The 13779-nt window shown below is 44.5% G+C and overlaps 1 protein-coding gene across 6 annotated transcripts in view; it reads left to right on the forward strand.

Annotated features, from left to right (window-relative positions):
- The window catches only part of EYA1 (EYA transcriptional coactivator and phosphatase 1), a 329665-nt gene that overhangs the window by 259876 nt on the left and 56010 nt on the right, over window positions 1–13779 (forward strand). For all 6 annotated transcript variants that reach the window (XM_033934041.1, XM_033934043.1, XM_033934039.1 and 3 more), the window contains 2 exons: window positions 6226–6340; window positions 6473–6594. In XM_033934041.1, coding sequence (XP_033789932.1) covers window positions 6226–6340; window positions 6473–6594 — 237 coding nt within the window. The remainder of the gene's footprint in view (window positions 1–6225; window positions 6341–6472; window positions 6595–13779) is intronic.

Here is a 13779-nt window from a genome sequence, read left to right on the forward strand (position 1 = left end):
CGCCGCCCCCCCCCCCCCCCCCCCCTTGGTACGCTACTGCTGTCCAGCTCTCCTTAGTTTGCCGGTTTTCTTTTTCGGCGACTGGCATGCTTTCAAAGAGCCACGCACGCGCGGCTGCTCAAAGTTCAATCTTCTGCTCTGCTGCAACTTCCTGTTTCCGGTTGGGTCAGAATACTGAGCAGTGTTCCGGTCGCCGAAAAAGAAAGCCGGCAAACTAAGGTGAGATGGAGAGAGGAAGCTGGTTGAATGATCGAGCCGGCATGCGGGTGGGGGCTGCGGGGACCGCACGATCCTTTATGCCTCACTGCGGTGACAAGACCATTCACCGCTCCACGGGGCGGTGATGGCCTTGTCCCCGTCCCCGCAGAGGCTGCTAATTTTCATTCCCCGTTTTTGGCGGGTTACCCGCAGCTAAACGCGGTAGCCGCGGGTAAACCGCCACCGTGTCATTCTCTACTCACCAGCTGAAGACCTCCACCAGAACCCCACCCCTCAACTATCTGAACACAGTGGCAATCAGTGGCCAAGCTCCCAGCTGTCAATACCTGCATTCTCCTCACATGTTGGTTGAGGTGGTCCCAAATTCTGGGGTTAAGATCTGGGGAATTCGGAGGCTAGTGAATTAGCTGGAAGTCTTGGTCATGCTATATGAACCACTCATGAACAGTTCTGGTGGTATGACATGTTGCATTGTCCTGTTGAAGGATCCCATCAGCCATAGGGAAGATCATCAACATGTACAGATATACTTGATCGTCAAGGATGGAGAAATACCCATATCAGTTGAGAGTGCCTTCCAGAGGTATCAAGGGACCCAGCTTGTGTATATCCAATAATGGTTGTCAGGTGTTTGTTCTCGGTGGTTTCACAACCTGATACACCAACGTGCATCCATTTGATGGAGCTCAAAATGTGACTCACCAGAGAAGGCAACCCTCTGTCAGTCAGTGCAAGTCCAAAGGAATACGATGAAGGATGTGCAAATTGCATCTGTTTTTTGGGATGAACCCTTGTGAGAATGGGTGCAGTCACCAGCCATCTATCTGCTCTAAAGCCCCATTCATAACAGGGATCACTGCACAGTCTTTTTGGACACATCTGGAAATCCCCTGGTTCGTTTGGACAGTGAGGGGTCACACTATCTCGCTGTTTTTTAAAACTACCATTAAATTTAAGGGTATATTGTGATTCTTGTGCATTCGACAAATAATCAACAGTCTATGACATAAGAGCCACCTTTGATGCAGAAAGAAATTTATTTTGGTAGCTGGCCACTAGCCGAAAAACAAATTGCCCTTGTTCTTTCTGCTTTTGTCAAAGTATCGCCATTGAATGAGGCTTATCCCTTGTTCTGCTGCATCATTAACAATAGTCAGTTTGGATTCCCAATTCCAAAGTTCCTGAAAACTGGATTATCAGACCACTCTATGGGATGTTTCTTCAGGAATATTTTTGCCTTTATTGACCCTCCTTCAATCGAGAGATCAAAAAATGACTGTGTTCTCTGTGTTACAAGACTCAAAGTTCATAAGTTCCTTTTCAACTGTACACATGAGATATTGTGGAATGTCTGGCAACAGCGGACCTTGTAAGTATTGCACCATTTATAGCTTTGTTTCTGGTGTGATTCTGCAATCAAAAAAGGCAAGTGCTACTAGGTGCTCGGACAGAAACCATAGATGTCTGGAAATGTCTGTGAGCGCCTTGTTTGCAATAGTTTTATTCAGATATGTGTTCAGAGTAGACAGCAGTTCAACATTATTGTATGGAGCTTTAATTCCCATTGGCTTGATGCCATACCGACATCACTGATTCACACACCAACTTATAGCTTTCCGGTAAAGGTTTTCCTTTGTCATAGTGATGAAAATTGACCAATCCAAGAACATCCAGTCCATGTGGCAGTCTAGCAGTTGACAACTGACAGATTGACTTCCCAAGGAGCCAGTTTTCAGGTGCAAATCGCAAACTAGACAACGCCATACAAACTAATTATGTACAATCACCTACATACACAACACACAATCAAACAGTGCATGCTGGGGTGACCTCTAAATATTGTCTAATCAAACTGAAATTTGACACATAAATAAGACAAAATAAGCCTTGTGGAGACAAGATTTGACAAGGTTGATTTTTTTGCATACTACAGTGGACCACCCTACTGCACAGTTACAATTCACTTCTCACATCGATGACTCATGCTTAATGTGACCATTTATTTTTTTCATCAAAACGGGACATCTATTAATATTCAGTCCCGCCCCCAATCCCACCCTGGCCCCACCCCCAATCCCGCCCTGGCCCCACCCCAATCCCACCCTAGCCCCGCCCCCAATCCCACCCTAGCCCCGCTCCCAATTTCTTCCATTCATTTTTCATGTACACACAATATCTTATTATTTCATAATGGTAACCATAAAATTTTTAAAAAACCACAAAGCAGAGAACCCTATACGCAGAGAAAATGTTAATTATTTATATTTGGGGGGTTTTCAATGATGTCACCTCAGTAACTATAGAAAAATAGACAAATATAGTGCAAAATATAGACAGCAGATATAAATTCTCAAAACTGACACATTTTTATCACTAAATTGAAAATAAAATCATTTTTCCTACCTTTGCTGTCTGGTGATTTCATGCATCTCTGGTTGTGTTTCCCTCTGACTGTGCATCCTATCTTTCATTTCTTTCTGCACTCAGGCCCAACAATTGTCCCTTTCTATTCCCTCCCTCCTTCCTTCCTATGTCCTTAGTGCCTCCAGTACCTTCCTATGTCCTTAGTGCTCCCAGTGCCTCCTTCCTATGTCCTTAGTGCCCCCAGATCCAGTCTCAGTTCTCCTTTGTACCTTTGTTCCAGGCCTCCCTTTCTCTCTCTCCCTCCTCTGTTATGATCTTGCCTCTCTCTGCTCTTCCTCAGGGGCTCTCCCCCTCTGTCTGCACCTCCCAAAGTCCTGCTTCTGCCTCCTGTCTTTCCCCTTTGGTCCAGGCCTTTATCTCTCTAGTCTTTCTTCTACTTACAACCCCCCCCCTCTCTGCCGTTTTCTCTCCTTCCTTCATCCCTCCTTCCTTGCCCGGAACGTCCTCTCCGACGTCAGAATTGACGTTGGAAGGAAGGCTTCCGGGTTCGAGTAGTGGCAACAGAGGAGCAGCGGCGGTGGACCTAAATCGGACCTGGAGGGAGGCTTTATTTTTTTTTTTTGGTGCGGCAGGGGAGGGACAGGAAGCGATCGCCTGTCCCATTGTCCCCACGCACAGCTTCCGGACGCTGTCTCTGAAAACGGTACATTTTGGGCATCCCAAAGCTGTGTGTGGGGACAACGGGACAGGGGATCCGAAAACGGGACTGTCCCGTTCAAAACGGGACATATGGTCACCTTACTCATGCCGCCCTAGTTACCACTGCGGGTCATCAAAAAGGTTCCATTCATTCACTCATGGTACACTTACAGCAGCCCATGAACAGTTCATAAACCCCACCTTTTCCGAAATGCTGCCACCCTTGGCCTGGTAGCCAATGATCATGTCTTTTTCAGTGTTTGATAAATTGTGCATTTTTCCCCATGACAGCCACGGTTGCTATATTGGCAACTTGCTGACATCCCACCTCATATATCCATGATGTCTAAACACGAGACATGCACCTGTTCATTGGCTGTGCATCCCTGACATCTGAGGTGGGCAATGGTCATAATAATATGACTCAACCATGTAGAATTGCACTTAATGTGCAAAGAAATTTTTGAATGCTTAAATCGATTATATGCATGTCAGTTAAAAAAAAAGCATGGGATGAACACAGAGGCTCACTAATCAGAAAATAATGGTGTATATTGAAGAACCAAGGCCAGTACTGGGCAGACTTGCACGGTCTGTGTCCTATATATGGCCATTCAGTTGAGGATGGGCTGGGATGGTTTAGAAAGGTTGGAGTGTGTTTTGACGGAGACTCCAGTAGATGGAACCTATGCATAGTACCGAGCAGAGCTCTGGGTTTCTGACCCAGAAATATCTAAGAAAAAGGATATCGTATTTTTCGCTTTATAAGACGTACCTGACCATAAGATGCACCCTAGATTTAGAGGAGAAAAACAAGAAAAAAGCATTCTGAACCAAATTCTCCCTGCCAAATTCTGCACCCAACCTCACACTCTTGCCAGGCTCTGCGCCCTGTCCCCCTTCCCTGCCAGGCTCTGTACCCTGTCCCCCCTCTGGTGGTTTAGTGGTGTGCAGGGACAGGGTATAGGACAGGCAGTGACAGGGCACAGATGTCAAGGCAGATGACTTTTTAAAATATGCAATGTCACTTCAGTAACAACTATAGACAAATATAGTGCAAAATATAGACAGCAGATATAAATTCTCAAAACTGACACATTTTGATCACTAAATTGAAAATAAAATCATTTTTCCTACCTTTATTGTCTGGTGATTTCTTTCTTTTTTTTCCTTTCCTTCCTCAGGCCCAACAATTGTCCCTTCCTCTCTCCCTCCTATGTTCCCCTCACTGCCTTCCAGCCTCTGTCCTCTTCTGCCGCCTCCTCTCCCCCAAGCCTGCCCGCCCGCCTGTTGGATTTAATTACCTCTAGCTGCTGCTGCTGTGAGAACACGATGATGAAGCAGCAGCAGCAGGTATGTGGTGGGGGGATTCCTGGCTCAGCAGCGTGGCACCCAGAACAGAAGGAGTTGCTAGGAAGGCGGCGAACCAGCAGCAGCGGTTGGGGGGAGGGGACTCCTGGCTCAGTGCAACACCCGGAACGGAAGGAGTTGATAGGAAAGGCAGGCGGGTGCAGCGATTGCACACTGCCAGTCCAGAAGCCTTAATCCCGACGTCAATTCTGACATTGGCGAGAAGGTCCAGGCCAGCTTTAGCTATTTCTTTAAAGTGCTTGTGCTCTATATTCTATGTTTTGTGCAAATTTATTAACTTTTCTTATACAACTTTAAAACTTTTGTACTTAGCTTTAGCTATTTCTTCATTCTTTTTTAAACCTCGGGAAGGACCTTAAGGTTCAACCAGTTTCGCCCAAAGGCTTTTTCAAGAACGGGTCCCCTGCAAATAAGAGTTAAGAGTTTTAGAACAATGAAACTGATGCATTTACCAACTCTTGCCTCTTATTTGCAGAAGACCCGTTCTTGAAAAAGCCTTTGAGAGAAACTGGTTGAACCTTAAGGTCCTACCCGAGGTTTAAAAAAGAATGAAGAAATAGCTAAAGCTAAGTACAAAAGTTTTAAAATTGTATAAGAAAAGTTTATCGATTTGCACAAAACATAGAATATAGAGCACAAGGACTTTAAAAAAAACTAAGGTCTGATGATAAATAAAAGCCAGAAAGAGGAACAAGCCTTCAAATAATTTGGCTGGTGGTTGGCTGGAACTGAAGACCATACAGGTACTTAGAAAGGTATTATCTGAAATTAGGCACTTTGAAGTTTACTAAAGGTATATGAGCATTCAGACAATTTATTTGTATGAATCAAAGATGTGCATAGTAACTTTTAAGCCTCTACTTTACTGCAGTGGAAGCAAAACATTTTTTACTGTATTGCATCAGGAAGTTGAATGCATAAGCTCAGCACAGAGTTCAAGCACATGACTGGGTTTCATTTGCAGTTGTTTGTAAATGCTTTCTTATGATGGGATACTGTGTGATGTAATTACCTGCAAGTGCTTTAATATGGTTTATGATTTGTTAATTTATAATCCCCCTTTTACAAGGCGAAGTACACATAATAGTGCTTTACAAACATTTCAAACATTTTACAAAAAATAAAAAATATACAGAATATTCAATATAAAATAAAAATAAAAAACAAGCCTAACAATAATAGCAGCACCAATCACTTCTCCTATACCAAAAATCAATCTCAAGCAACCTAATACAATTTAGGTTTTCAACGGTCAGCATCTCATACTGTGTATTTCATACAACAAAATAGATGTCTTTAACAATTTCTTAAAGGCATCTAAAATTTTTTTATGCTTAACATTAGACGGGAGCCTATTTTGGATCTTATGGAGAAGTTCCTTTTAAGTTTTGAATATGTATGTACTGTCTAATATTTATGATTGTTATCATGTAAACTGTACAGGAGTTATACGGTATATAATTTTTTAAAATGAATAAATAAATGACTTATTTGACCAGCCTCCAAGACAGTTGAGTGAATCCTTCATAAACTGGGCTTTTACACAGGGGTTTGTTTTATTTCAAACTACAGGTCTGCTTGGTCCAGCCAAACGAGAAGCATGGTTACAGTTAAGAGCTGAAATTGAAGCTCTTACGGATTCCTGGTTAACGCTTGCACTGAAAGCGCTCACGCTTATTCATTCTAGGTAACTATGGTTTACTGAAATGTTTATTCAAAACAAAAATGATCATTCTACCATTGTGAGGTTTTTACATAATATTCTCCAGATTATCATTACTTTACTAATCTGTTTTTTGTTTTGTATGTTTCCCGAAAGGTCAAACTGTGTGAATATTTTAGTTACGACTACACAGCTTATTCCGGCACTGGCAAAAGTTTTACTCTATGGATTAGGTGTTGTATTTCCAATTGAAAATGTTTATAGTGCAACTAAAATAGGTAAGTTATTTAAGCAGAGTATGTTTACTGTTGAAAGGCTCTAGTTACAGAATATGATATTTATTTTAATGGCTTGTCTTCTTTACATCAAAATGTTATTTAGATTGATTTTTAACATAATTACCACTAGATAATGGTTACTGCAGATTGGCAGACTAGATGGGCCATTTGGCTTTTATCTGCCATCATGTTTCTATGTTACTGCTACTACTACTACTAATAATAATAAAATAAATGTACAAATGTATTAATATCATTTTATAAAACATGAAGAAACCCTTCTATTAAATCATGTTAGACTCTTAAGGGCAGATTCTGTATAGTCTCAGCAGCTGCCTAAGAAACAGCTGTGAATCGCATACTTGCGTCCTTTAAAGAATTGCATCTGTCTGTAAAAACAGACGCCTTAACCCCTGATTATCTAACCAGTGCCCATGTCACCGGCGCCAGATTGAGGGATCACTTGCCATCAGCTGGGAGTGGCCTTAGGTATCTGGCCAATTGGAGTTTTAGGCCCTGATTGGTCCAGGTGCCTAAGGCCCCTCCTATGGGAGGAGCCTTAGGCATCTGAGCCAATCAGGGCCTTAGGCCCCTCCCCGGTGCATCCTGGGATGCACTGGGAAGGGGAAGGCACACCATTTTGAAGTGGTAGGCCTGCCAGCCGGAGGGAGAAGGCATCCTTCTGGCTAGATTTTCTTCCAAAAGGTGGGTGGGGTATAGGGGTGGGCATCTGAAGGTTTGGGGGTGCTGGGATGGGAGCCTTGATATTCAGTGATTGCCAGGGTGGGGGGCATTGAAGTTTGGGAGGTGTTAGGGGGCCTTGATATTCGGTGGTGTCACCACTTTTGGGGAGTGTTGGCAGGAGGGAGTGGACATCCCTCCTGCCAATTGTAATTGGAGGGGTCAGTGGCAGGAGGAAGTGGGCATCCCTCCTGCTGATTATGGGGTACTTATCAGAGGTCCCCAGTCACAGCCACTCAGCTGATCACGGCAGGGGTATTTCCCGATCAGCTAAGCCAGCAGTAGACCTGCTGGCTCAGCCGATCAGGGATTCCCTTGCCTTGCTCAGCTGTCTGCATCTACTTTTAACTTTAGAAATGTTTCAGCAGCAAATGCCTTCCTCAGGAGTCCTTATGTTTGTGCCAGACCTCATATATACACCACAAATTTTAAATATGCAAGATCGTACATCAATACATATGCCTTGCACTTTTAAAATTTGCAATATATGCATGAGGTCTTTTGCAAACATAGGGACTCATGAGGAAGGCATTTTAGTCTATGGACACGTTAGCGTTTAGCACGCGCTAATTCGATTAGCAAGCGCTAATCGGTTAACACACCTTAGTAAAAGAGGGAGTTAATAAAAAGGCCCTTTAATAAATAAATCATCTCTTCCCTCCTTCAAGCCCTTGACCACCATCTCCATGTTCCTACCCTATCTCTTCAGAGACATGAGAGAACCTCAATGATTACCTCTGCAGGCACTGTTTGGTCAGCCAGCACTATTGTAACATTTGGCTATAAAAGAAAATAGGGCTGGCCTGTTAGTGGGCTGACACCATTTGCTATTATGATGAATTTTTACAATGATGTTGACTTTAGTTTAGCAGGTACCATTTTGAAAACAGTATTGGGGGGGGAGAGCAGGAATGATTTGAAGGTTGCTGCTGCTGGTGAAGACATGCAGAGTAGGGAGTTTATATGAAGTGTTATAGAGCACAGTTCTTCAACCGCCGGTCCGCGGACCGGTGCCGGTCCGCAGAAAATTCCTGCCGATCCGCACAGGACTGGCGAGATCAACTTCTTTAATTTCCTGCCGGTCCGCGCAGGACCGGCAAGATCGAGGAGCTATCATTCGTGCAGGGCCGGAGACATAATAGGGAGCCTCACACTGTGCTTTATCCCCTCCCAGCGGCTCTCCTTACAAACGCAGCGATTCAAAAAGGAAGCCTTGGAGCTTTTGCTGAGTCGGGCCGCCTCTGATGATGCAACTTCCGCTTTCCTCAGAGGCGGTGCGATCCAACAAAGGACCTGCGCTGCCTTACTGAATCGCAGCGCTGGCAAGGAGAGTTGCTGGGAGGGGAGAAAGCTGCTGGGCATGGTGAAAATAAAAAAGGGGACAGTTGTTACTGGACCTGGAGAGGGAGAAGGTGAGATGCTGCTGGGAGGGGGGAGGGAAAAGAGTCTGGGAAGCTGCTGGGTAAGGGGGAAAAAGGGACAGCTGCTACTGGACCTGGAGAGGGAGAAGGAGAGATGCTGCTGGGAGGGGAGAGGGGGGAGGGAAAGGAGTCTGGGAAGTTGCTGGGTAAGGGGGAAAAAGGGACAGCTGCTACTGGACCTGGAGAGGGAGAAGGAGAGATGCTGCTGGGAAGGGAGGAGGGAAAGGAGTCTGGGAAGCTGCTGGGCAAGGAGAAAAAGGGACAGCTGCTACTGGACCTGGATAGGGAGAAGGAGAGATGCTGCTGGGAGGGGAGGAGGGAAAGGAAAGGGAAGAGAGTTACTGCTGGACAGGGGGAGAAGGGAAGGGAGAAGAAAAAAGGAAGGAAACAGCTTGCAGGGAGATTAGAGGAGGGGAAGGGGAGAGACAGGAATGAGATGGGAAGGGAAGTCAGCAGAGAAATTGAGAGGGACAAAGATTCTAGATCTGGTTTAGGAGAGATAAAAATGAAGAGGGCAGTGAAGCTGGAGTAAATCGTGTAAAAAGGAGAGAGGGGCATAGGCTGGATGGAAAGGGGAGAGGGACTGTAACGGGGCTCTCATTCATATCCCCGCGCCACACAGCGCTACTCCGACGTGCTTCTTAAATGTAAGAAGTCCTGCTGGGTTTTTCTCAAAGTATGGAACAAAACAAAACAAAAGTCAATTTTCATAATCATTCAAACCCACTTTATTCAGTGGTACTGGTGTTGTTGCTTTACAGGCAGTCCAGGATCTGAGCAACCCAACACAATCCAATTCAAATAAACAAAAATAGAGTGGAACCGTAAGACAAGGTTCTCACTCTTACCTTCATTCAGGCAGTTCAGGTAAGTAAAGTTGAAACCTAAAACACAAACTGACGTGCATTTGCCTAAACTTTCATCCAGGTGAAGGAATCAATAATCACTTTGCTTCACTCTGTGTCCAAGCCCTACAGACATACAGGCTTGTCTCCAGCCAGCTCCAAGAGGAGTTGGTGGGGGAGGGGAGTAAAGGAATTCACTAATTATCTTTCTGATTAACAGAATGCCAGTAAAGGCCCCACAAACCCAACCTAGTTGGTAAGTGAATTCTCCCCAATTACTTCCCTCATGTATTCCTATCAATCCTGGCAAAAAACCCCAGTTAGCCTTACTCTAGCTAACTGAATCATAAACACAAAAAAAAAACGTTTTTTTTTTCTTTCTTCACACAAGCAGGGCCAGCACAAGTCCTGCAAGGGCATTCAAAAACAAACCCTCATTCTCACAGCTTGTGCCTTTAAACTCCAGAAGGATTAACCAATCTTCCCACCTCTCAGCCCTGCCACTTAGCTGATGTCCATTTCTGTGTCTTCAGACAGACTGGAAAGCTCTCCAAACTCCATAGGTTCTTCCCCAGGGTCTGTGTCAAGTTCCTGCATTTCCCAATCTGGCAGCTCTGAAGCACTTTGGTGGGGAGAGATCCTTCCACTGGCTGGTCCTGGGCAGACTGCCTTTCTCCTACTCAAAGCAGCCTCTAACATACTCAGGTGAACCTGCCCTGCCTTCTTAGTGGGAGGAGCTTTCAGCTTAATTTGCTTGCTTGGTTTGGGAAGCCTAATTATTCCCTCCAGCTGGGAATCTTAAGCAAGAGGAAGGTTCTGCAGGGGCTGATTTAAAGGGAAAAGACAGTTTTTCCCTAGGCTTAGTCACAATCCTATCCCCCTGATTTGCCCTCCGGATCACAGGACCAGGCTTGACAATAGCCTGCCCTGGCGAAAGCTACACTTTAGGGATAGGATTGTGACATACCCTCACCTTTAAGGGCTGCCCATCCTGGGATCCTAAATCCCCCTCAAAACCGTTTCCGGGGTTTATTACCCCTTCTTTCCTGACTTAGGGGAGGTGGGTCGGGGTCTTCAAAATCTTCTGGCCAACGTAATAGGGCAACCTCCCGCTGCCCTCCTGCCACTCCACTACAATGATCTCTGGGACCCTCTAGCCCATCCACCCTCTGGGCTAATGCTGCGACCACCTGGGTTATTCCCCCCAAGTCCTCTTTTCCTAGCTGGGCAATTTGTTCCCTCAATTCATTCATATCCTGGTCCATACCTTTAAATGTAGCCAAGACTTTTTGGAAATGCTGGGCATGTTCTTCCAGTTGTTCCTCTTGTGCCTGCTGTTTCACCACCCAGCTTTCTGCCTTCCCCGTTCTATTAGATAGTTCTCCGCACGTGTTTTTTATTTCTTTAACGCTGTGCTGCACAGCTTGTTGCTGGGCTTGCCCTTCTTTTACCTGCCCCTGAACTACCTTGAGCTGTGAGGAGACTTGCTCCATTAAACGGGTCAGTCTCTCGGACTCTTGTTGGCACTGGGTAAGCGCCTGTTCCCTAGACCTTTCCTGTTCTGGGTCTATAGGAACTTTCCAGGACTGGGAACTGGCCTCTGTACATGACTTCAATCCTGTCTCCCAATCCTGGCGAGCAGAGGCTAGCTCTTCTTTTATCTTATGTACCTCCGCTTTAAGTTCGGCCAAGGAAGTGGCCTTCCTATCCCCCATTGGACTATTAAGGGCTTCTATCTGGGGACTGCTTTCTGGGACCCCTACCCCTGTAGAGCCAAACCCCCGTTCTCCTCTATCTGTCTCCGGGAGACGGGACCATTGCATTATGTCTGGGTGCCAAATTCTCCCCGGTCAGACAGGATCACTCTGGTCACACCAATGAAAACGTCTGGACACCGGATCCTCCCGGACAGGAACTCAGCTCCTCGCAAACAGGAACCAACACAACAAACTAAAATAACAAGCTAACAAAACAAATTAGCAAAAGTCCAAAACTTTTTTTTTTTTTTTCAAAATATATTTTTTTTTTCAAAAAAAATTTCACCACATGTCCAGCAGGAGGCGCACAATCCCACTCCTGATACCACTTGTAACGGGGCTCTCATTCATATCCCCGCGCCACACAGCGCTACTCCGACGTGCTTCTTAAATGTAAGAAGTCCTGCTGGGTTTTTCTCAAAGTATGGAACAAAACAAAACAAAAGTCAATTTTCATAATCATTCAAACCCACTTTATTCAGTGGTACTGGTGTTGTTGCTTTACAGGCAGTCCAGGATCTGAGCAACCCAACACAATCCAATTCAAATAAACAAAAATAGAGTGGAACCGTAAGACAAGGTTCTCACTCTTACCTTCATTCAGGCAGTTCAGGTAAGTAAAGTTGAAACCTAAAACACAAACTGACGTGCATTTGCCTAAACTTTCATCCAGGTGAAGGAATCAATAATCACTTTGCTTCACTCTGTGTCCAAGCCCTACAGACATACAGGCTTGTCTCCAGCCAGCTCCAAGAGGAGTTGGTGGGGGAGGGGAGTAAAGGAATTCACTAATTATCTTTCTGATTAACAGAATGCCAGTAAAGGCCCCACAAACCCAACCTAGTTGGTAAGTGAATTCTCCCCAATTACTTCCCTCATGTATTCCTATCAATCCTGGCAAAAAACCCCAGTTAGCCTTACTCTAGCTAACTGAATCATAAACACAAAAAAAAACGTTTTTTTTTTCTTTCTTCACACAAGCAGGGCCAGCACAAGTCCTGCAAGGGCATTCAAAAACAAACCCTCATTCTCACAGCTTGTGCCTTTAAACTCCAGAAGGATTAACCAATCTTCCCACCTCTCAGCCCTGCCACTTAGCTGATGTCCATTTCTGTGTCTTCAGACAGACTGGAAAGCTCTCCAAACTCCATAGGTTCTTCCCCAGGGTCTGTGTCAAGTTCCTGCATTTCCCAATCTGGCAGCTCTGAAGCACTTTGGTGGGGAGAGATCCTTCCACTGGCTGGTCCTGGGCAGACTGCCTTTCTCCTACTCAAAGCAGCCTCTAACATACTCAGGTGAACCTGCCCTGCCTTCTTAGTGGGAGGAGCTTTCAGCTTAATTTGCTTGCTTGGTTTGGGAAGCCTAATTATTCCCTCCAGCTGGGAATCTTAAGCAAGAGGAAGGTTCTGCAGGGGCTGATTTAAAGGGAAAAGACAGTTTTTCCCTAGGCTTAGTCACAATCCTATCCCCCTGATTTGCCCTCCGGATCACAGGACCAGGCTTGACAATAGCCTGCCCTGGCGAAAGCTACACTTTAGGGATAGGATTGTGACAGGACATAGAAAGAAGACAAATACCATATGGAAGGGGGAGAGGTCAGACAGTAGATGGAAGGGGCAGATGCTGGATTGAAGAGACAGAGAGGGCAGACGCTGGAAGGAAGAGAGTGAAAAGAAGATGAAAGCAGAAACCAGAGACAACAAAAGGTAGAAACAAATAATTTTATTTCTATTTTGTGATTAGAATATATCAGATTTGAAATATATATCCTGCTAAAGACATAACTGGGGACTGCAGTATTCTGTTAGCATGATATTTCTATGAACTTGGCTTGTTCAGTTTTCTTGATAGTAGAGGGGATATATGTGAAGGGGAGGGGAGACAGGGTTTTTGTTGGTCCGTGCTCTGTATATTTGTATTTATAAAATCACAATTGTTCAGAATATTGTTTTTTTTTATACTTTAATAAAATACTTTCAATATAAAATCATAATTGCGGCTTGTGCAGATGGGATCAGATGGTTTGCGGGGACCGAGCTCGCGGAGATGGGGCATAAACGGGGTTTTAAAATTTTAGTCCTAATAGTTTGCCGGTCCACAAAATAATTATTTTATTTCTGCCGGTCCACGGGTGTAAAAAGGTTGAAGAACACTGTTATAGAGGATGACTTTAGCCTTGAAGGATGATTTTTTTTCCATCTTTGCCAATGAACCAAACCAACAAATGTTTATTTTTAATTGTTATTGTTGTTTATTTCATTTTAAATAAAACAACCGTAGAAAATATAGAAAAAAAAGCCAATACATGTTTAATCCACTACTTGTTTACCATATATCCCATTTTCTTCACTGATTATCTTCAATAGCTCACATTTTCTGCATTAAAACCTTTACCTCACTGTAGTGAATCAACCTTATAAA

The sequence above is a fragment of the Geotrypetes seraphini genome, chromosome 2 (genome assembly GCF_902459505.1).
Source record: "Geotrypetes seraphini chromosome 2, aGeoSer1.1, whole genome shotgun sequence".
In the NCBI taxonomy this organism is placed as follows: domain Eukaryota; kingdom Metazoa; phylum Chordata; class Amphibia; order Gymnophiona; family Dermophiidae; genus Geotrypetes; species Geotrypetes seraphini.